Here is a 24785-nt window from a genome sequence, read left to right as displayed (position 1 = left end):
AGTTAAAATTACGTTAAAAAATGATTTTTTTCCCAAAAGTTTTGTGTTTTTCATTATGGGCCAGGTACTCCGGGTTTCAATTTACCTTCTGCACGCAACGAATCGCCCTTTTTGGTTAATTCCGAGGTGTTCTCGATGCTTTTCATTTCCTCGGTGAAATTCCAAGTAGGCAGATTGCTAATAAACGTATAGCCACCCTATCCTTACCCCCTCTATATGTTTATATTTTCACATAATATTTTGACCACAGTTTCAGTCTTTGATCACGAATACATAGTTATCGATCTATCTATGCATTTGTTAATCTAACTTTATACGTAGGGAAAAGTTTCTGATTTAACTAAAAAACAAGACATTCACTCCTCCAAGTAAGAAACGAGCTACAATAACAATGTGCATTCCGAATAATAGAAAATGGTCTGGTAAGATTTTATTTCGCGGCCGTGGAAGTCTTCAAAGTGACGAAAGTTATTATTATGAAAATTATAAAAAATTTTCAATTTTTCTATACTAGGTCAAGGTCATCTTCAGAGTAAAAGTAATAGCCAAGGATAATAATTAATACACAAATCATATCGATAAATATCCCTTCGTAGGCGATTCTTCATTATATTATTAACAAAATCGTTTTAAATGAAATAATTTCATATATAATTTGTATTTGCAATAACAATAACCTTATACGTTATGTAAGAGTAAACAAAAATCGTATTTATTTACATTTGGTAATTCAAAATACCTCATAGATACACGAACATTAGCGCATCCTGTTGAATTTTTTTTCAATTAATGTATGTCTCACCTGAAGGTCAGTATTTTTAATATCCCTGTGAGTAGCAGCACGTATAACACCACTTCTCCAACCCCACTCACTGATTTTTCCCGATTTTAATTTACAAACTCCACTCACTGACAGAAATCTTTTACCAACCACCTCCTCACGACACTTATATGCCATTTTTCACCAATCGTAATTCGATACATTAGCAACACTATTCGGGATTTTCTTTTTTGTTTTTCACAATGTTACTTTCGACATTTGGAAAACACAAAACACGGACTTTACGAAACTCGCAGTTCACACGTCGATGTAAAGATTTTCCATTCTATCCTAGTGTGCCGTGGATTCAAGACTTCGCGCTTGTTACCGACGGTTTCGGATGTCGTCGTCTTGAGCCTCGGCGTTGCCAGCAATACATATCTGACAGCAGCCATACGGAAAAATCGACAATCACTTTTTAACAATTTCATTGATCCTCACAAAATACAGAAAAAAACTAATAATATATGATTACGTAAAGTTGGAAATTTCAAAAACATTATAGAAGAGAATAGAAACAACTGTTTCACTAGACGATGTTGTATTCGAATGTGTAGAGGAGAGGAGAACAATCTGTATATGAGAAAAATCTGTCAAAATGTGTTGAACAAAAGTGGCGCCACATTAGCAACAAGGTAAAGTTCTTTCAGCCTTATTTTGTCCAAACACATTAATGAATTGCTTGAGTTTAAAATTATTAGTTTTTTTAACTCGGCATACCTCAATTCATCTAGAACTGTTACATTCTGTTCTGTCTACCGTCTTTTCTTACTAATAGGGTGATGAAACTAATAATTTTTAAATGATTCATAGTGTCAAGTCTGGTCACTAGTCCGATTTCGCGCCTATTTAGCTGGAGCAGTTGTTTGGTATATGGGCCTTCGCTTATCTCATGCCAGGCTCCTCCATCCATCTCTGTCGAGCTCGCTTTGCTAGAAGGCTGTTAAGAAACGTGATGACAGCGCTTTTGGCCACACCAGGAATGGGTCCTAGGTCCATTGGTGGGTTAGCCATCCCAGTCTGGCAAGTGAGCCCGCTTATTTCGACAATGGAAACAAGTATTATTATAAGTAATCAATTGTATCTATAACTTAAATCAATTATTACCAATATTAATCTAAATATAATCTTCGTTAAAATAAGTTCATCAATGACTGAAAAGTACAAAACATAACCTCTAATACATTTATTCTTCTTTTTCTGTATTAGTGTCTTCTATAGGACAAACAACATTAATTACCTGACTGTTTCTAATTGCTTATTATCTTCTTTTTTATGTATATACAAATTTAACGTCTAAAATTTGAAATGACTATTAAAATAATGTAAACATAACTTATAAGAACGAGTTTTCTTGTAAATCTATTTTTAAAACCATATTTCTTACAAGAGAAACTGCTATTAGTTTAGTTAGAATTTATAGAGAACTTGACAACGTTTCTAAAAATGTCCTGGAGCACTAGGTCGAAACGATCAAGCACGTTCTACGACCTCGTCGAAGATGCGATCGTGAATTAGTTAACTCTTTTTCTCCGAGATGGCAATAGGTGCTTGAAAAATGTCTAGCGCCACCTTTGAGAATATAACTACAGCTAAGAAACGTTCATGGGTAAATATTTTGTAGGAAACTGTTTAATTATTTCAAACTATTTCACGTAAAATTTTCACTTTATTTAAAAAGTGTGAAACATAAATTGATAAGAGACGTATCCAATCGTGGTTACAAATTTAGTGATAGCAGCCACTTTAAGCGACTACAAAAAAAGTTTAATCAAAAATGTTCATCCCTAATAATTTATTAACAACTATGAGATTGTTTTATAATAATTAATAGATTTCAATGTATTCATGCCACATTTCAAAATTAAGATTTGTAAACAGATAATAAATTTACTTTTATGTAGAAACCATGGCAAACAGTAAGCATCGGATAAATATTATCCATGTTGCCAGATGGTTTTACAACGTTATAAACTTAAGGAATTCTTGGTATATTGCTTATTTAGAAATAGTATAATAATAATTAAGAAATAATTTCAGAATTACAGTCATTCTATTTTTATTATTTATATGTGTTTTTTGTTTTACACAGTTTATTTTTTGTTAATATCAAAACCTCTACTGATCATGATACTTTTATTGGTATATTATTTTTACACACTTCTCATGTAATTTTAATGCAAATATTATAATAATTCGATAATTCTAGTAACAAAGTATATATTCATTTATCCCTGAAATAACAACTACATAGTGTAAAATTATCAATAGCCATACAACCTTGTAAATTATTCTCTCTAAAATAAAAGGCTCGGCAACATCGCGGTGGTCCAATATGTCCACAGTAACTGTTGGTGCGATGACAACGTTAGATCTGTTATTTTATTGTTTATTTTGACATCCTAATGTGAATTAATAAAATACTAGTGAGGTGAATTTCTATTACAAAATGATATCCTCAATATTGTCAAGACTAGTCATGTGAGTATCAGTCAGATATATTTAAAATATAATTGCTTTTTATTGTCTCTTGATAGAACAGAAACTGCCAGGTTTATTAAAACCAGTTATTACGTTTTTAGTTGTACTTTTTCTTTATTGTAATGGGGATTAAAAGTTTTTATCGGTGATACTTTGTGTATATAAATAACCAGAATTTGAAGGTTATGTCTCATTGGTAAAATTAAATCAATAGTAACTTCACTTTATATATACATAGTTGAAAAATATAACACCTGTTTTGGTATAATTCAATAATTATTTATTTATTGTTTTCTTTATTACGAAAAAGATTTAATATAAATAATGCTTTTATATGGTATCTACTTCTCTGGAGGTAGAAGTGAAAGAACTGTGAATCATTTTTATTTCGTAGCTAGTGGATGGTCTTGTACGAGATTCTGTTTTACTAAAAAGGATTTCGGTTGCTCCTTGAAATTAATCTTATCGACGCTGAAATTATAATATTTTGTGATCATTTTCATCTTAAGAATAACGTAAAAATATCACTAAAAGAATAAGTTAAATCCAAAAACTAATATTATTTATTCTTCTATATGTTAAGGTATGTAGTTACTAATTCAGATTATATTTTAAACGTTACTAAAAATATAAAATTGAACAGTTTCTATATGCTTCGTTAGATTTGAATAAAATGATTTTATTATAATCCTTTATGTAATAAACACTAAAAAAACTAAATAGGAACATTTTTAAACTTTCTTTTTCACTAATTAAAGAATTTAAACTTAAAATAGTGGAACTTGATTAAGCAACGAGGGCGTATCTAACACTTTGACTGCAATTTACACAGGACCGTATTCAGTATAAATTGAAATATATGATATATGATTTGAAGCATAATAATTTTAAATTGTTATACTTTATAAAAAAAATTTGAAACTGTTTAGGAACGCAATGTGTATGATAATTTCAAACATAATACACACGCGCAATAAACTATTAAAAACAGATTGCGTTGTGTTGATGAAACCTACGTCGAAATTGTCTAAAAATATATAAATTTCGATAGTCTCGACAATTACGACCGCCTGGCCAAAATATACTTGTGCATTTTCTACATATTTTCTGTGAAGTGTTATATTTTTATGCGGCGAGATGTCTCAGCAGGAAAAACCACGCATACGCTTCACAATTTTTTGGAATGGGCAGGTTATCGTAATATATGTCTAAACGTGGATTTATATTCGTGGATATTGATTTTATCGACTAAATTTGATCTCGAGAGGATTAAGGTAAATATTGTGATTGTCTCCCATAAAAATTAGTTCAGTTTCTCACTTATCCGATGCCCAAAACAGTTAATTATTTTCACCAGATTTCCCAAAGATATAATCCATTTTAATGTTTTTTATTGAACACATTAACAATTAATAAATTGTTCACTATTTTCACATTTTCACGCTCTTGCATGTGTAGCACTAAAAAGAGTAAGGTATTCATACAGTGTATCCCAAAAAGTTTTATATAAATGAGGAAAAGTTTTTATTAGAAGAAGGTGTTTCATAAATAAAACTCTCAGCTTTTTTACAATTTTATTAAGAAAATAATCAGTCCATTGTCCTTTAATTATTATTAGTGATAACAAAAGGGATTATTATCGGATTATCCAAAAAAATCATTCATAGATTTGAAGTGCAGATATGGAAAGCTTTGTTATCGGTTTCTTCCACTCCTGCATAGCTACAACGTGTTCAGTTACTTACGTTTACAATTTTTCTTTGTTGTTATAGTATTAAAGAATGGAATTGGAATGATCTTGCTATCTAGTTCCATATCTTTGTAATAGTATTGATTTGTACCATTCGTAACTACGTAGTGCGGTCCACGAGTGCTTGGTGATCAAGGAAATAGAGTTCTAAGTAAAAAAATTTATTCACGCGTCCGTGACAAGTCTTAACAAGCTTAACAAAAAGTTTCAGATTGCTTCTTCAATACATTTGAATTATCGTACAGCTCGAACGACAACTCAGTCAACTTGTTTTGAAAAATGTCTCAAATTGAGTTTGGTGATGTTATAAAATTTTATCATTATCAAGCGATGGAATACAAAACAAGTATAATACAGGCTAGAACAGTAAACATCAAAACTCAAAATTACGAGTTGATTGTCACAGCGATCTATAGTCTACCCAGGCATACTATCAAAAAAGAACAATACGTAGAGTTTCTAGAAACACAAGGCTATAAATTGATAGTAGGGGGTGCCTTCAATGCTAAGCACACCACCCACTGGGGATGAAGGCTTATTACAACAAAAGGAAAAGAACTCTTCAATGCAACTAAGCAGCTGAAGTGCGAAATCCTATCAACAGGTGAACCATTATAATGGCCTACCGATCCAAATAAAGTCCCCGACTTAATCGACTTCTTCATAACAAGGAATATATCATTAAATTATCTGCAAGTAGAACAGCCTTGGGATATGAACTCAAACCATTCCCCTATTCTCCTCACGCTTTGTGACTCTTTCATTTAAAAACTAAACCCTCCAAACTTAGTCAACAGACAAACAGATTGACAGAATTTCCAAGCTATATTATAAGAAAAAATCAATCTCTCAGTAAGTCTCAAAAACAAAGAAGAGTTAGACAAGAATGTTGAAATACTAGTACCCCCAACCTCATCGCAAGGACGAAGAGGAATAAGTACCCAAACGAAATAAGAGAACTAATACGTGAAAAACGCAAACTGAGAAGCAGGTGGCATCAAACTAGAGCTCTAGAAGACAAAACCAGACTGAATAATGCTACTCCATAACTGAAAAGGAAAATCCAAAACATCAAGTTTATATAAATAAGACTATATATATAAACAAGACTATAAGTGAGTACTTAAACGAATTGACAAACAACAAGTCTACGGAATACTCACTATGGAAGGCGACCTAAATATTAAAGAGACCAATCACCCAAAATCCTCCAATCAAAAGCCAAGATGGTAGCTGGACTAGAAACAATAAAAAAATTAAATAGATTTGCAGAACATTTAGACACACTTTTACAGCAACTGAAAGAGAAAAACGACTTAAGATAATTTGAAAATAACTTATACTACTCTAACGGAAGTATCCACGATAATTAAAGTAAATATCAACCTGAATAAAGCTCCTGGCTTTGATTTAATCACAGGGTAAATACTAAAATAATTATCAAAGAAACCTATAATCAAATTAACGCATATTATAAACGCAGTCTACCGGCTTGAGTATGTATCTACCCTGTGGAAAGTAGCTGAACTCATAATGAATCCCAAAGCGGGAAAACCACCAAACGTAGTATCTTCAAACAAACCAATATCACTATTACCAATGTTATCAAAGCTTTTCGAGAAAATACTACTAAAAAGATTAAGGCCTATACTTGAAGAAAGAAAACTAATAGCTTCACATCAGCTCGGCTTCAGGGCAAACCACTCAATCGTACACCAATTACACAGGATAACCGATATCATAGAAAAATCATATATTTTCTTAGAAGTGGCTCAGGCAAAAGATTGGAAAGGGCGAAGCCTTTTGAGTTAGTTATGTAAGTGCTTAATGTAAAAGCAGAGCATAGTGCCGAATATTTTACATATTAGTGTTAGTGTAGACAATAATAATTGAAGGAGCTATAGTAATTTATGATAGAACAAAATTGTGCATTGATCGTGATACTGATCAGATCACAATGATAAGGAGATCTTCCATGTTTTCTTAAAAAAATGAAATAAAATTATTGATTAAAGAATTATTAACACCAGCATAAATCAAAAATAGAATGGAGGCTGTTTAGAATCATTACAAGATTATTCTCATGTGGAAGGTCTTGAGACGGTGACTACTCCAGAAAACATTAAATTAGTAGAAGAATAATGATGGTTATGATTTTATTATGATTAGACATCCAAAAGAGATTCTATGGAGTGGCATCGGAAAGGAGAGGCCGTGTCAAAAGAAGCAAAGGTCACAAAAATCACAAAAAAGTGATAGCTTCGGACTGCGAGGGTATCCTTTTGATTGTCTTTAAGGCATCAAATGCAATCGCGAATAATCAAATTGCTCCCCTGCGAGACTTGGGCTCCACGTTGGGAAACGCTGCTATAGATCAAACTGCGCTATATGAATATGCGCAGTAACAGCAGATATCAGCTGTTTGTCTAGTTTATTTAGCTCTCTTAAATTGAGCACCGATAGTTAAGTTTACAGCAGTGTTAGTGTTAAGAGCTATTGAAACTGCAACTATTGAATTAAACAAGAATTATAAACCAAAGAAGTGTATCAGGAAACTCGTTTCAATTTTTGGGACTACTTACTCGTATATATGTAAATTATTGTGCTCAACATTCTAACTTGTTAAATCTAAACATCGAGCTGAACATTTAAAATATTCAGTACGAACTGTTCTTACCAATCAGACCATTCTACAAGAATGACTAAAACGTCAAATTGCCCAGATTTGCTATAGATTGGGCGTGTTGTTGTGTACCAACTAACATTATTGGGCATGTACAACCAATTGGTGCGAATCGCCAAACTTTTAAGGATTTTTCATCTCATATATAGCTTCGGCAACCTTTCACATTTCTTTTTATATCAAACTACGATACGAACTGAAGTAGTGTATTCAAAAACAAGTAGGCTTTGCAGCCACACGCTTGCTAAACGCAACATGACATGCTTGTCACCGGCGCACGTTTTTTACGCAATCTCGTGCTTTAGAAACGCCGAAATGTCAACTAATGCGTCCACACGCGACCGAAAAAACGCCCCTGGGGAATGCTCAATTTGACCTTAGTGTTTCTGTAATATACGCGTTTTACTCGTTGCGTTTGTCGCTCGTGTAGAATGGCCCTTACCAGCAATCCAAAAATTAAGAAACCAGACTCTTTTTGTTGCTTATAAAGTTTTCTTGTTTCTTCTTTTCACTTGCTGCCAGGTTCATACATGTCATTTAAGAATCAACTATTTTGTATCGTATATTTTAATGTCTGATTGATATTTCATTATTTCATTAATAAATTCCAATGTTCATTTAATTGGTTTTTAAAGAGTATAATTTTCATAGTTGTCGCTTTGTAAATATTATTTGAATAATATCAAATGTTAACTTTTTTCTATAAACATATATGAACTATTTTCCTATAAATTTGAGGAATATATTTAAACATTCAAATGTTAATTACCTTATAAACGTGGTTTCCTAACTTCCTAGTTCCAAACAAATAAAGAAGCGACATACATACAAACCTACTTTATGAACACGGCACGTCACCGGTCATTTCCTTTTGATACAGGGTGATACATGTTGTTTATGACTTTTATCCGCTTTATGTGAAGTAAAGTTATGTTTACTACAATAATTTAAAAACCTCTTTCGCTCATACATTTGCGACACGGTTCTTGAAGAACCTTGGCCTCCTGAACAATTGTCCTCCATTCTTCTCGATGTTGTACTTTTCTCAGTTTCGGATGCTTAGAGTTCTTTTAGCTTTTGTTCTACGTTGCTCTGTTATCTTATGCGTGGTCGTCCTGGAATCTGCGGCTTTCCGGCTTTTACCGGTATGCAAATATGACTGACTATTTGACCCTCCAGCATGCGTTTGGCGTGACCGAGCCAACTTAGTCTCGCCCTCTTGATCTCTGCTGGGCTCTTCAGGGCGTAAGTCTCAGCGATTGGGCCATAGATGCGCCTAAGTACTTTTCTCCTACGAGTTAAGTTTCAGTTCGTCTCTAGCAGTCATTGACCAGGTATCAGAAGCATACATGACAACTGGCCTTAGTACTGTACGGTAGATCCTCTCTTTTGTGCGCCTGATAAGTAGGCGGGATTTCAGCATCTTCTAGGCCCTATTGCTTCTAGCTTTTATTCTCTCCTGTATCTCCAGTGAAGTCTCGTTGTTTTCAGTTATGAGAAAACCAAGGTATTGTTAAGTTGTCAACATGCTCAAAGGTGTAGTTATCTACCGTGAATGCTGTCGTGTCTGCGCGGTCTCGGTTGTGCGACATGCGCATATACTTCGTTCTAGCTTCGGTCACACTGAGCCCTGCTCGATTGGATTCTTCATTGAGTATTCAGAAGTCTTCTGTAAGCTATATTTCCCTTCTGCTTAGCAGGTCAATATCGTCTGCGTGGGCCATCTTTTATGTTAATCGGTTGAGTAGGGTTCCTCCCGGGTTGATCTTCAGCTTTTTAAATAATCAGGTTGAACAGATTACAAGAAAGTGCAACCTTTTGCTTCAGACCTCTTTTGACGTTGAATAGACGTGATGTTATGTCGGCTAATTTGCAGTTGGTGTTGAATTTGGTCATGACCACCAGTCTTATTAGTATGTCTGGCAGACCAAGTATACTCAGCGTTTCATCAAGGTAGCTTCCTTTTACTCTGTCGTAAGCTTGTCTGTAGTCTATGACGAGTTAATGTACTTTTATGTTGCATTCGTAGCACTTCTCAAGGATGTAGTGGATGGTGAATATGTGGTCTGTCGTTGCTCTGCATCTTCTGAAATCACAGTGGTAATATCCAATCATTTGCTCTGCGTATACCTCCAGCCTTCTAAAACAGAATCCTGGCCAGAACTTTGTAGGTGAGGTTCAGTAGGAAAATACCTCTGTAGTTGGTGCAGTAAAGTTTTGAACCCTTTTTGTAGATGGGACAAATGCGTGCCGAGCTCCATTTTACTGACATGAATTCCTCTTTCTACACTATTATGCTGAGTCCATGGATCCTGGTCTTAAGTTGTTGGCCTCCATACTTAAGAAGTTCTGTCGAAATGAGTTCCTCACCTCTTTTGCTTATAGATTGTACTTATTTGATGTATAATTTATTTTTCTTTTCTTAATTAAGTAAAAAAATGATTCATAGCAAGTGATCTCCATTTAACTTAAAGAGAATACCGGCATTTTCCACCACTTTGGTAAACTTTCCACCGACAAGATCAATATACCAAAACAATGAAAAACAATTCTAACTATTCGGAACACTTGCTCGTTTATATTTTCGTCCCCTACATAAAAGACCCACAAGTACACACTTCATCCTATTTGAGATTATTAAGAAAATGGGGAAAAAAGGAATAATGGACAGGGAAGTCCTACTAAATGAATCATTAACAGGAATCGGAAGTTAGGTTAGGTTGACCGTTATAAACATTATTTTTATGCAGATTTCACCTAACCCAAACTTGGTTTAGGAAAATACTAACATTGAGATTAATTTCTGATTATAAAAAGCCTAATGCTTTAGGCAAATGTCTGCAACATATATATGGCTTACCCACTACTTAAAGTAAGTCAATGCTTTGGGGATAATATCATGGCAGATATGTCTAATAGTAACCTATTGAAAAATGCTTGATTATTTGGTAGAAAATCCGGAGCTGCATAATCTTCCGTCACGAGTTGTCTAATCTTCATGACGACCACGATCACGATCAGTTGGCAAATTGTAACAGAAGTTAAAATTTTATGGCGGATATTGAAATCACGAGTTGACTTGCTCGAATTCAATTATTTTTGCGTATTTAGTTGTAGTCCAGGTAAGATTTCTCTTTGTTCCATATCGTTTGGGATGCGTCATTTTCATGAACTTCAGAACAGTGTCAAAATGCCCTTTTTCCAATATAGGGAGAAGAAAAAGTTACTTACATCCTTTATTTTATAAAAAAAAATATTCTTAATACATTTGACAGTTATTGAAAATATTTTATGACACGAAATACTAATAATAGTTTGTAATTACTGTAACAACAAAAATTAAACTTATGTCTGCTGGTTATAAATAGATATTAGAAAAAAAATCAAGCAAACAATAGTGAATATATTAACGTTGACCTGAACGTATCACCCTGTGCATACTTAAAGCGATATTCTAATCGTAGGCATACGTCTAAAATTAATCGTACAGGACAAAGACAGTTGCGATGTGCTTTAAGTCCGTCGAAAGAAGAACTTTTCGAAAATAGATCAGATCGTTGCACCCTGATCATTGTCTGTCGAACGGGTACCTCGTGAGTGTGTGCTTTATACCAGTGCTTAGAGTTTGTTTTTTTACCGGAAACGGTCAGATTATTTTTTTCTGCGATTTCTTTGTTGATAGGATCCTGTAGGTATTTCACGTTCTATTATTGTGCAGTGAATAAACAGTAAGATTTCTTACAAAGTTACGATGAAACTGTGTCATTTATTCAATCAAATAATTATTTATTTAGTTAATTTATAGAGACATCCAAAGATATTTTTTATGGTTGAGTAAATACGAAGGGAGATCGGAAAGTAATGGTCGCTTTCTTGAAGTAAATCTAAACGAAAAAAATTTATATTCAAAATAAATAATACTGGTAAATACTGTTTTTGTAGGAAATTTTTGGTGTTGGTGCATCCTCATTGATAAAACTAGTTTACAAAATTAAACTTTTTTTCTATTACCGCGAATTTTGTGGTTCACTTATGACTTGCTTTTGTCCCAGAAGTACTTGGTCTGACCTAGAGATGCGGTAGTTATTTGAAAAATAGCACTGTATTAGAAAGTGCACAATCTATACGGCATATGTTTCAAGTTTGAACACGCCACGTTTGTTAGTATTTGCTTGGCAGCCATCAATAGTGAACGTTTTGAGTGAATTTGTAAACATGGAAAAAATTGGTCATCGTTGATTGATACAGTAATTTTATTTGGAAAGCCAAAGTCCGACCAATATAATAGCTGAACTAGATTTTACTCTGGTTGAGACCAATGTTGAAGAAAACCCACAAAAGACAGAAAGTCCGCGAGCTAGTAGACACAGTAAACATTTCAAAAAATGCAGTACATCGCATATTAACTGAAAATTTGTCTCAAGATGGTTGCTGCATTTGCTTACAATGGAACAAAAACAACTCCGTGAAGATTTTTCCATCGAGTGTTTAGTAATGTTTCACAGAAATAAATCCGAATTTTTGCGTTGTTTCATAACCATGAATAAAACTTAGGTTCATCACTTCACACCCGAAAAAAAAACAATCGACTGAAAAGGGGAAACCGGCTCCTAAGAAGGCAAAGACCGTTACATTTGCAGGCAAGGGCATGACGTCGGTTTTTTGGGTTGCGCGTGGGATAATTTTCATTGACTTTCTTGAAAAAAGAAAAATTATCAACGGCAAGTATTATGCAACGTTTGAGCGAAGAAATCAAGCAAAATCGGCCGCTTTTGGCTAAGAAGTGTTTTTTTATCATGACAATGCACCAGCTCACACATCCGTTATTGCAATGGCCAAAATGATTGAATTAAAGTTTGAATTGCTACCTTATGCGCCCTTTTTGCCAGATGTAACCCTCTCTGATTATTTTCTGTTCTCACACTTGAAAAAATGGCTCAGTGGTCAAAGATTTTCTAACAAAGTAGAGGTAATGTCGGCTTTTTTGAGGAGCTTGACGATTCTTATTATAAAAAGGGTATCGAACTTATTGAACATCGCTAAGAAAAGTGTATTGAGCTAAAAGGAGATTACGTTGGAAATTAAATATTTTTTCCCAAAATTTCTGTGTTTTCTTTGATGGTCCAGCTACTTCTGGGACCATCCTAGTATGCTACCCATTTCTTGAACAGCTCGAGTTACTTTGGTTTTGATTGTCATCATTTAAGCGTATATATTAATCGATAAAAGGTGTATTTTACGTTAATATTAGTATGCAAAATTTTTGCATCTTAAGTAGTTCAAATAGACGTTTTTTTGAACAATTCAGATTATTCTTGCTATATATACGAATAATATCTGTTGATATTGTAGAAAAGTTTATCAGATTTGGTGAAGAATAATACCTATTTCGAGTATTTTGAGAAGCTCTTGGGTAAAAAAGAGATGTCTTGGGGCCCCAATAGTGTTTGTAGATTATGTGCGGAATATTTAAGCTTAGAGAAAGTAACCGAAAAATTTAAATAAATTATATAAGTTTGTTAAATATTAGTGATAAGTTAATTATAAGTAAGTTAAGTGTACTGTTAATTGTTTAATTAATTAATTGAGTAAAAAAAGTGTTACACTCCACCGATAGTGATAGTGTAAATAAATAAGAAAAACATGACAGAATTTTTCATTGTCCATAGCAATGACTCTGTAATTAGCAAAATGTACCCTCCTTAGTTGACGACAGCATCTTTGTATCTGTGCTAATTCATTTAGGACATATTCAATACACTTTCGTCTTTTTCGATATTTTCGACCATTTCTTACCAATCCACGCGATCTGGTACTCTTTGAAGTATGGTATTTACGCGTTAATTTTTTTACGAAAACTCCAACTCAGTCTTTTGATCTTCTTACCTGCCTTTATACTCTTTTGGAGCAAAATTTTTTGGTTTTCCACTTTTTTGCTGTAGCACTGCAATTGCTTCAACGTGAAACATTTTGGTGTGGAAAAATGCAAACAATGTTAGGCAACTTATAAGACTAAACTTATAAGACATATAAGACTAAAAAGAGTTGTCTGACTAATTTCAAGGAAATAAATCATTTTTTGTTTACAAAGACATTTTGATATTGTATTATTACAATTTTAAACTGCTAAATTTTCTACCAAAACTATTGCTACATACGAGATTCTATTTTGCATAATATTCCAGGTGGGTGATATTAATTCCTAGATATAAGAACGTAGCAGATAAATTTTACTGCCTAGTACTCTATAGAGTACCTGTATCACTTCAGTGATTATTTGATCCATGATCAAGTTGAAATAAGGATCGGTTTAACGCATAATATCATCAGCTATTGATATGTCCTTCGAATTTTGTTTATTATAATAATATTATAAGGAAGTAAAAGCGTTTGTTTATAAAAAATGGAAAGGAAATTCTTATCGTAATGAAATATTTCGTATTAGTTGTAGATACGGAATGTTTCCGAGGATTTTTCAATGAGAAAACTAGAACACGTTGTTTGTAATTTTGAACGTAATAAAAGCCTTATCAGTTTCGCAGGAAACGTTATTAGCAATAATCAACCCTATGGTATTATTTCGTATTACGTACTGTGTTACTGTACACATAACAACTAAGAAATAATCTTTGAATTCACCTTTTTTTGTAAGTAAATTGATTCACCAATTTCCTTAATAAAACGACTTAGTTACGTTGAAGAGAACAGCTACCAAATGTTCCATTTGGCAGAATTCTAAGGAGAAACGTTAGAATTTTTAAATTAATAATCAATCAGTCAAATCTATCGATTCACACACACACACATACATAGTACCAACCTTTCTTTTCAGATTCTTCCCGTCAATTTCCATTTTCATCTAAAGATGTCATTTGTCTTCGACGTTCAATTTCCTTCCTACTTCAGAGTTTGCTATATTCTTCTTTTCTAAATCGTCGTCATTCTTCTTTGCTACTTGATTTCTTTCCTACTTTGATAGAGTTGCTACCTTCTTCTTTTCTTAATTGAGGTCGTCATTCTTCTTTGCTGCTCGATTTCCTTGTTACTTCAATAGGTTTACTATCTTCTTATCTAAATTGAGGTCATCCTTCGTTGCTACGTATTCTTCCTACTTCCATAGATTCGCTATCTCCTATTTTTCTTTATTAAGTTTGTTCTCTCGTTCTCTTGGAATGTGTGTTTTTCGTATTAGCAGGTCCCTCTTCTTTCTTTGCTCTTGTTTTTGGTCTCGTCATTGCTAGTCTTCATCAAGTTGTTTTCTTAGCCTTGGATGCATATTTTTCTTTGTCATCTTATTCAGTTAGATGTTGGTGTGGGTCCTTCAGCTCTCAACTCAACAGATCATTCTTTTCTGGTCAAACTTTGTTGAGTCTTACTCACTGTTTACTTCCTGTTTGTTGAGCTTCTTAAGATGATTATTTGTAGAAAAGGAAAGAATATGCATCATCTCAATAAAAAAATTACAATTTTTTAAAAGAATTGAAGTAACAATGTACTGAATGGATACATCAAATACGAGGAGATAAATTTGCGCGTGCGTTGAGATATTCTCACTACAATTTAAGCCATTTTGGGTTTTAGATGAAGGGATAAATTACCAAAAACCGACTGTATTTGAAGAGAAAAGACATCGAAACAACGCACCTTCTCACACTTGTGTGATGGCCGTGATATGAAATTTGCCAATTGTACTTTGATTGGTTGATCATCCACCGTATTCATCAGATCTGACCCCCAAACGATTTTTCCCAGCTTGGATCGACTTCTAATCATCGCCTTACCTTCTTTGTATAGTCCACTAGATGGTTCTTTATCAAAAGTGATTTCTTGGTAGCCACGACGACGCCTTCTGATATCTTCTTTTTGAAGAACACTGTCTAGTTAATCTTCCACTTTATACTCCAAACGTCGATTCGATCCATGGCTTTGTTCAATTTTTCTTGATTTTTCTGGTCTTGTTTACGTAGAAAGTCATCTGTCGTCCGTTTTGAGGATATCCGCCGTTTAGTGTAGAGTACTGGGAAAACAAATGCTTCTAGCTCTTGGTTCTGTTGAGCAGAAGCTTAATCAGGGATGTGGAAAATCCAACTTCTGTCATCTTAAATATCAGGTCTTCGTGCTAGATACGGTCAAAGGTTTTTTTTGACATTCAAAAAAATGAATTATTAAATACTTCAGCGACGTATTCTACTATTTCACGTATTTATTTGTGGTTCTTAATTTTTGTTGCTGGCATTCATCCACTGTTTTATTCATTTTGAAGGAATGAGAAGCATGCAGAACAGAAAAGTACAGGAGCTATTGAGCAGTAGCTTCGTCAGGATTCTGGAAAATCTGGCTTCTGTTATCATGTATTCGTATTTGTTTCGATTTTTTTTTAAATTCAAGATGGATTGTTTCTTGTTGAATTCTAGGGCGTATCCTACAATTCCAGAACTTTTTAATTTTTGTTGGTGGGATTTATTGACTGATCCGTTAATTGTGGATGGCTGAGAGCTGCACAGAAGATAAAATGCTAGTGGCAATCACGATTCAAAAGCTGATTGATGTCGACAGTGGAACTGTTAAATTTAATAAAATGTATCGCCATGTTTCATTAAAAAGTACACTGGTAGATTGGTTAAAGTTTAATTTTTCCATATTATAAGGTGTGGGGAGACAAATGGAATAAATTCGTTGATAAATAAATGAGACCGTGTTGGGACAAATTCTTCGACACTTTTATCCCTGTATATTATTTATTCTTTGAATTCACCAGAAAAGTTTAGACATAATTCATGTACATAGACGCTATTCATCCACTTGGTATTAACTGTATTTTTTTAATAGGAATTTACGAAATTTGCGCGAAAAAAATAATGTGACTTATGTAGGAAAACTGGGCCTGGGGGTTTAAAAATGTTCGGCAGATTTATCATAGTGAAATCGTCTTTAATACAACTCGGGATAATTTTAATCAGCCTGGCAGTGGTATGTCATAAAGCGGTCACTTATTTGGTGTTATATCCTTTGTTTAGATTGCTATTCGGCACACTTTATCCCGCTTATGCTTCATATAAGGCTGTGAGAACGAAGAACGTCAGAGAATATGTAAGTATAACAACAACAATAATAAACAAAAATATTCAAACTGTTTGATACCAAAAATATCACGAAAACAATTCGCTCAATTGCGAATATTGCGACCGGTAATTTCGCAAATTATTATTTATACATTCTATCTATAATGACAACTCTAAATGTATGACTGCCCACTTTTTTATTTAAATTACTGTTAATTATGTTAATTACTATCTATCATCGTTTTTAATGTGAACAGTCAATGACACAATATTCCAATATTTACAGTTAAGTCTGTAATGAGTAATTATTAAATATTTCGTCGTTGTGAAATCTCTGTGAGCCACATTCGTGTTTAGTAGCCTTGGAAAGCGAAGCAGTGTGGATTGGAGTATTGTCATGAAGAAAGCGCACACATCGGCTGATTTGGCCGCGCTTTTTTTCGATAATTTTTTGACGCAACTGCCTTAATAGATACTTAGAGATATCCTCATAGACCGAACATATTGTAGCTTTTACCTTTTTGGTGTTATTCCCGACCATTGTTTTTTTTGGCACGGGCTCTCCTTTCCGAGGTCATTCCATGGAGTTTCTTTTGGATGTCTAGAAATCCCCCACAACATTTTGCCGGACGCTGTTTTTGCACTAATTTTCGTCATATTTAAATGCTGATGTAGGATCCTTGGAACACTTGTTTTGCAAATATCGGTCTGTTCTGCAATTCCTTTTGTTTTTAGGCGCCGGTTGCTTTGAAAATTTTCACCCTTCAATTTAATGTTTTCTGGAGTAGTCACCAACATAGGACACGTGGATAATCTTCTAATGTCTAGTGTCCCCACCTAAACACCTTAGAACAATTTTTATTTGTTGAAAATGATGAACACAAGTCACCTTAAACATTCTATTTTTGATTTTTGTTGGTGTTAATCATTCTTTAGTCAAAGATATTATAACAGCGTGAAACTCAACTTGAGACATTTTTCGAAACAATTTGACTGAGAGGTCGTTCGAGCTCTACTATAATAAAATGGATCGAAGCAGTTAGTTGAAACTTTGTATAAAGCTTGTCGAAGCTTGTCACAGGCGCGAGTATAAAGATTTTTTGTGATCGCATTATAATTACTAGACAACGCCAAGAATTCATAGACTGCACTACGTATATACTGCGCAAAAATAGTAGCACTCTCGAAATCGAGGAGCACGATGAAAGTAATAAATTAGTGTATAGTAATACCCCGTTTTACGCGAATTACCCGGTAGTGCCTCCGTGACATCTCCCTAGGCCCAGAAAAAAGAACAAATGGGAACAATGGGCACACTGTACTGGGTAAGACATCAAATTTTGATCAAAAGTAATGATGGATACAGTTAAGTTGAAAATCTGAAATTACTCAGCTGTACATTACTTTGCATCCTTGAATCGCAGCAGTCCAAATTTTTTGTTTTTAATGTTGGGTCATCTATAGAACCTACACTGAAAATTTCCCCAAATGGATTAGTTATCTTCAAGATTAAAGATAGCTTAGAAATCTCCATTCGATTGCTTACAACTCTCGCATGCCTCTAACCATCATTATACACTCGTTGTAGATTATACGTAGCATAGTCCATGAGCTCTTGGCCTGATGATCGCAAAGGAGAGCCCGTGCAAGCAATGGTCACGAATAGCACCAAAAAAGTGATGGCTACATTATTTTGTAACTGAGAAGGTATCCTTTCGATTGGCTTAAAGGAATCAAATACAACCGTGAACTTTGCAAAATACTCTGATTTACTAAGACAGTTGCATCAACAAATTATCGAAATAAGGCGCGGAAAAATCAGTAGAAATGTACATTTGCTTCATGACATTGCTCTCAATGGAGTACTGTTTAGCTATCCAACGCTACTGTACATGAATGTAATTGAACACCCCACCATATAGCCCCGATCTGGCCCCGTCTGACTATTTTTCGTTCGCAAAGCTGAAGGCCAGTTAAGGGGTAAAATATTTAAGAGCAACGATGAAATTAAACGGGCGGGGTACGAACATTTTGACTCCAAAGATGCTTCATATTTTATAGTGGCATATTCAGACGGTGTGCAACTTTGTGGAAATAAAGAGAATATATTGAAATATAATAACAGTTTTTTTATTTATGATCTTTCCATGTTAGGCTAAGACCGTATTTTTTCTATTTTGAATGCGATTTTTCTATTTCTAGGTAAAATGGATGATGTACTGGATAGTTTTTGCTCTATTTACTTGCGCAGAAACGTTTACAGACGTTTTTTTAAGTTGGTAAGTATCTGATTAGTGTTTTTTTTTCTAACAACCGCAAATTCGGAATGTTTCATTTCATTTAATGCTTCAAAAAACTTTGCATCGAAGTAGTGCAAAAAATATGGTTTGTTAAAAAAAGTATGTAGTTCATTGTTATTTAAAAAAAATAAAGGAGGAATTTTCTTCTTCTTAACTCGTAGGAATATTTTTCAAAATAATAAAACTATTTACAAATAATTATTATGGTTTTTGTAGAAATTGCAGAAATTTCAAAGTGGCATCGATTGACTTGAATCTATATATAGATGCTACACGCAAGCCTTTTACGTAGCTTGAAAGTGATTCCTTTCCACTTTTCATTTCTTCTTCTTTTTTGCTTTTGTTTTCCAGTCCTAAATTCCTCTCTTTCTCTCTCCCTCCCCCTTAGGTCTTCTATCACCTCTGCGTATCATCTTTTCCTTGGTCCTCCTCTTTTCTTGTTCCTCCTTGTTCTGTGTCCATCATTTTTTTGTTGCTCTAAAATCTGACATTCCCTGTATGTGACGTAGCCACTCTTTTCTTTTGGATTTTATTATTTGTTTAACTCTGCTTCTCCAGATAAATTCCATATTTCATTCTTTGTTCTTCTCATCCATCCAATTTTTCCTCATTTTTATCCTTTAGTATCATCTTCCTATTTTCCTTTCCCACTTCTTTTCCTCTGCTTTGTCAAGAATCCAAGTTTCGCCTTCGTATCTCACTGTTCGCCTTTCTGAAGATTTTTTTGGAAAATATTGTTGCATTCAGTTCTCCCAATTGTTTCTTCCCTTCGTCAACCTTGCTTCTAGATTTCCTCCCTCGTCACCGTCTTATTTAATATTTGATATTCATTGGTTTGTTTTTATTTTCGTTTTTGTATATTCGAGTGTCATTTTGATAAGACGTTGAAATTTTTTGGGAATATTTAGATCTTTCATAACGCTGTACAAATAATTTCTTTTCGAAATCTCAAATTTACAGCCCTTGTAATGTAATATATCATTTTCACTATTATTATCACCGAAGTAAATAGCTTCGGGCTTGAACTATAAATGAAGGCCACAACTTTTCATCCTTACTTATCTACCGCAACTTTTTTTTCCTGATATATACGACTGTAAAAGAAGTTTGGCAACCGTGTTACAGCAATGCCATTAATAATATTATACCCGTTCATAGTTCATAGTAGAATAGTGTGCGGCTTAGTGCCGTTAAGCACATAGATTTCTGATAGGTCCTTCGTATCCCACTTGACGTTACCATAGGCCGATTTTCTCTAAAAAGCCAATCTGACGCTCTTATTGAAACCTTTTGATGAAATAATCACCAGAAATGAGAGAAACTGCCGTGGCTTCGTTCCGTTGCAGAATGGAGACCGCATGATGTCCCCATTCACCGCGCTAGTAAAATCCGGTTCTTCCGTGAAACCGGTATCGGGTTGTTTACTCCACCTACGGCCAGCTGCAGCTTCGATCATCCCTTCGATTTCGCGTAGCTAGCACCGGGCCCTATTGCGAGTGCAATTTTAAAGCTTTTGAAGTCAACTTGTTGTTCGATAGACATGGAACCTGGGGTTCTTGGCCTCTTAACTTGCTTAAACTTGGACCTCCTGATTTGAAACCCTGAGTAGAGGAGGATTAAGGGTCGAGGCAACCTTAGGAGTCGGTAAGGACTGAGCCTTTCGCCAGCATTGGTCTTCCTTCTCCTTTTTGCTTATCCACACGACTGATGTTGCGGTGTTCGAGTCAGGCCTTGTCAAAAGCATCGGTCACAGCTTCCGTGGTCCTTGTTTGCTCAGAACCATCGGAAAAGAGGAGGATTTACTACCTTTGGAATGGCCCAGGTTTTCCTGTAGGCATTGTTCGCGGTACCTAATCAGGACTCAGATTAATCTCGCATATAGGCGCGCACAAGGAGAGCGGCCGCTGGGTCCCCTCACCAATGTAAGGTCCAACGGCTTTTACCCGTTTTAAAATGTCAAAATTTCAATATAGCAACAGCAGTGTAGCCGGGTGCATAAACATTTCAAAAGTGTCCCTTTTTATTAATTTTGAATAATTTGTTTCAGGTTCCCATTTTACTATGAAATTAAAATAATTCTAGTCATTTGGCTTTTATCTCCAGCAACTAAGGGATCCAGTATATTATATAGAAAATTTGTTCACCCCACCCTCAGCTCTCGGGAACAGGTAATACATAGCCTATAATGTATAATGGCGGCTTTTAATTGAAAAAAAAAAAATTAAATGTTTTGTATCCAAATAATAATTTCTTGCTATACTTTCGTTTCTGTCGGGTTAAGGATAATAAACGTTAGTTTAGCATTTTCGAGGTCGTAAAATCCATTTATCGAAGTCTTAGACGGAAGGTTTCACTTCAACAGAAGGAAAATTGTTTACTTTTTATTTATTTTATTCACGTTTATTTACAATCAAATTAGGAGAAGTCTCTTGAGGTCGTTACGTCAACCGAATAACGGTTCCATTTTCTGTTTAGGTTGTGTTAGATATAATTTATCTTCGATTAGGTTTAGTTTACAGGATATGTTTGGAAAATAATTCGTCAGATTTTATTTCGAAGCGATTACATTTTGCAGTGTGAGTTACGTAGAGGGGGGTCTTGGCAACACAGCGGATAATATTGAACAAGTCCATAACTAAAGCCATGCTCATTGTCTCTTTTGACATCAGAGGAAATGTGCATTCCGAATTTCTACCAATATATCGTTACTGCTACGTCGAAGTCATAAGAAGATTAACCTTGTCAGGTCGGACATCAAGGATTTTTGAAAGGTCTACCACGTACTCCACCCGCCAGACTTCTTTTTGTTTCCTCGGCTCAAGAGATCGTTGAAAGGACAATATTTAGAGACCCTGGATAAAATTATACCCGTTTCGACGAAGTCGTTGAAGGACATCTCTGTTGAAACCTTCTAAGAAGGCTACATCGCATGGAAATCTCAACGACAAGAGTCGAAAGGAACTACCGTTTCGTGTAATTCATGAATCCACTTGAAATAACCGGGAAGTAGCAATTTTCGCCATTTAGGAACTGGATAAATGGATTCTGTGATTTCGAAAACACAAAATTAGCGTGCTTTTATCATGATTCTGTATTGGACGGATACGGAAGTAGTGCCTAAATATATCACGTACATTGACACCAAAGTCACTTATTCTATTCTCCTTATTTATGGTGTTTATTACAGGAAATTGATGAATATATCAATAAAGCCAAGGAGCAAAGTTACAAACAAGTTTTGGACATCGGATCAAAAGGGATGTCCGCTATTATGCAAACAGCAATTAAAGTAAGTTAAGTGTTAGAAAAAATGCACGTTTTTGTTTAATTTTTTCTCGTTTGAAACCAAAAATATTTCAATTTTAATAAATCCTTGAAAAAAACTTTCGTCTCACCACTCGCACTCCCTTCATCCACTAGGTTGACGTCACATTAACCTGCAACACCGTTCGGAGGGATCTGTCATCAGAGTCATCTGTCATAGAGGCATCCGCATCTCATATGTCAACTGTTGTGTCAAATATCATCTGTCACTAACGTATTGTATGTTTCATGCTCGCATATGTTTATCTATGTAGTTATAGTCAACTGTCACATACGTCAACCATTATGTGTATTGTGATGCTTATGATCCCACCCATCAAGTGTCATCGAAGGTCGTAACGTATAACTTTAACACTAGATGGCACGGTAATCGGTTGTTGTGAGGTAATAATATATTTTTCCCTCTCTCTTTCCTACTATCCTTCTTACTCTACTCTCTTTCCTACTATCCTTCTTACTCTTCTCTCTTTCCTACTATCTTCCTTACCTTTATCTCCATTTGTTTCCTATTGTTTTCAATTTTCTCTCTCTCTCTCTCTCTCTCTCTTTGTTTCCTACTATCCTTCTAACTTCTCTCTCCTGTTTCTACTACCCTCCTTACTTTCCTCTCTCTTTCCTACTACCGTTCTAACAATTGTCTCGCTCTTTTCTATTATCATTCTTACTACTCCCTCTTTTTTTGCTACCCTTCTCACTTTTCTCTCTCTCTCTCTTTTCCTACTATTCTCATTACTTTTGTCATTCTTTCTCCCTCTTTTTTCTACTACCCTCTTTACAATTGTGTCCTACTATTCTTCTCAATCTTCTCTCTCTCACTCTTTCGGTCCACCCTTCTCACTTCTCTCTCTCTTTCGGACTATCCTTATCACTTCTCTCTCGTTCTATTCTACTATCCTTACTTTTCTCTCTATTTCCTACTACTCTTCTCAAAATTGTCTCTCTTTCCTATAATTCCCCTTACTTCTCCCTCTCTTTTTTCTTCTACTCGTCTCACTTCTTTCTTTCTCTTTATTTCCTACTATCCTCCTTACTTCTGTCTCTCTCTCTTCCTCTTTTCTAATACCCTTTTTACAATTGTTTCTCTTTTTCCTACTATTCTTAATTGTCTTTCTCTCTTTCCGACCACCCTTCTCACTTTTCTCTCTCTGTCTCTCTTTGCTACTACCCTTCTCACTCTTTTCTCCCTCTATTTCCTATCATCTTTTTTAGTTTCCTCTATCTTTCCTACTACTCTACTCACTTTTCCTACTTTCCTTTGTACGCGGGATTTTTTTTATTTTGGTTTCAATCGACGGCTCTTATTCTTTTGCTAATTTTATTAACGAATTAACATTTTTTTTTTAAATTTTCACGCTTTTTAGTCAATGACACAATTACCCGCAGCTTTCACAGTACCCCCCCTCGATCCCCCACAATCCCACCACCAGACAGAACAAGTAGTTTCTAAGAGAATTGTGCAAATTACGACCGATTTGGTGGATTACGATATATCCGAGGAGGAATACGAAGTAACGTCGAAGAAAGGAAAAGAAAAAAAGAAAACGAAAAACATGCCGAGTAGAAAAAGCGCAAGGAAAATTAAGGAATTGAAGACTGATATTGATTTGCACGAAATTAGCGATTGATCCTTTTAATTTTTTTTTTTATTTTTATGACTGATTGGCGAATAGTGAGAATATTTTTGTAATTATCATTTATTTGTTTTAACCTAAAAAAAAATCAGTGCCTTACATAACTTTCTAAAATTGAAAAACGATGATAATTACAAAATTTCTATTATCTTTAAATTTTTAAAGTATTTCTCTATTTTTTAATACATTTTAAATTTTTTTGTGAATGTACTTTAGTTTGTTGATTGTTGATGCTTTTACAACTACATTATTTTTTTATTTCAAATTTAAATATTTACTGTGAAAGGAAACATAGTTAATAGACATTTAAAAATTTTCAACATCCATTTCCAATAATTTTTCAAATCGAATTTTCATTTATGGAAAGTCGAAATAGTCTTAAATAATTTATTTAATGGAAAACTCCAATATTTTTGATTAAAATTTGTCAAAAATGGGTAACAATGTCTATAAGGAATGGTTATACGTCTGGTATATATAATTCCATATCGGACGAATGACATAACGTGAGGAGTAATTGTTATTCGGTTCATACGATGTGTGAAACTTTGCTATTGAACTTAAAACAATTTTAGGTATAACTTCATTTCGTTGTGCCTTCGTATGAATTAAATTAATAAAAAAGTGACCATTTGAGCTCCAATTCTAGTCCGGTTGTTCTAATATCCTCTCAATTGATTAAATGACCAATTAAAACAAAAACTCTTCATAAACATGAAATGACTCGAAATATA

General features: G+C 34.4%; 2 protein-coding genes across 5 annotated transcripts in view; one reads left to right on the top strand and one right to left on the bottom strand.

Annotated features, from left to right (window-relative positions):
* The window catches only part of LOC130441959 (probable JmjC domain-containing histone demethylation protein 2C), a 318988-nt gene extending 317872 nt beyond the window's left edge, over positions 1-1116 (bottom strand). Inside the window, exon 1 of the mRNA XM_056775886.1 lies at positions 803-1116. Within this exon, the coding sequence (XP_056631864.1) occupies positions 803-958 (156 nt within the window). The 5' untranslated portion in view covers positions 959-1116. The remainder of the gene's footprint in view (positions 1-802) is intronic.
* Positions 1117-2973: 1857 nt separating this feature from the next.
* The window catches only part of LOC130441486 (receptor expression-enhancing protein 1), a 45992-nt gene continuing 24180 nt past the window's right edge, over positions 2974-24785 (top strand). The window contains exons 1-5 of one of the 4 annotated variants that reach the window (XM_056775192.1): positions 2974-3301; positions 16752-16824; positions 18999-19075; positions 21144-21264; positions 22284-22385. In XM_056775192.1, the coding sequence (XP_056631170.1) occupies positions 3270-3301; positions 16752-16824; positions 18999-19075; positions 21144-21264; positions 22284-22385 (405 nt within the window). In that variant the 5' untranslated portion in view covers positions 2974-3269. The remainder of the gene's footprint in view (positions 3302-16751; positions 16825-18998; positions 19076-21143; positions 21265-22283; positions 22386-24785) is intronic. The other 3 variants (XM_056775193.1, XM_056775194.1, XM_056775195.1) reach the window with 3 other exon arrangements.

This window comes from Diorhabda sublineata, chromosome 3, assembly GCF_026230105.1.
Source record: "Diorhabda sublineata isolate icDioSubl1.1 chromosome 3, icDioSubl1.1, whole genome shotgun sequence".
In the NCBI taxonomy this organism is placed as follows: Eukaryota; Metazoa; Arthropoda; class Insecta; order Coleoptera; family Chrysomelidae; genus Diorhabda; species Diorhabda sublineata.
Note: the sequence above shows the minus strand (reverse complement) of the source record. Positions and strands in the feature narration are given on the sequence as shown.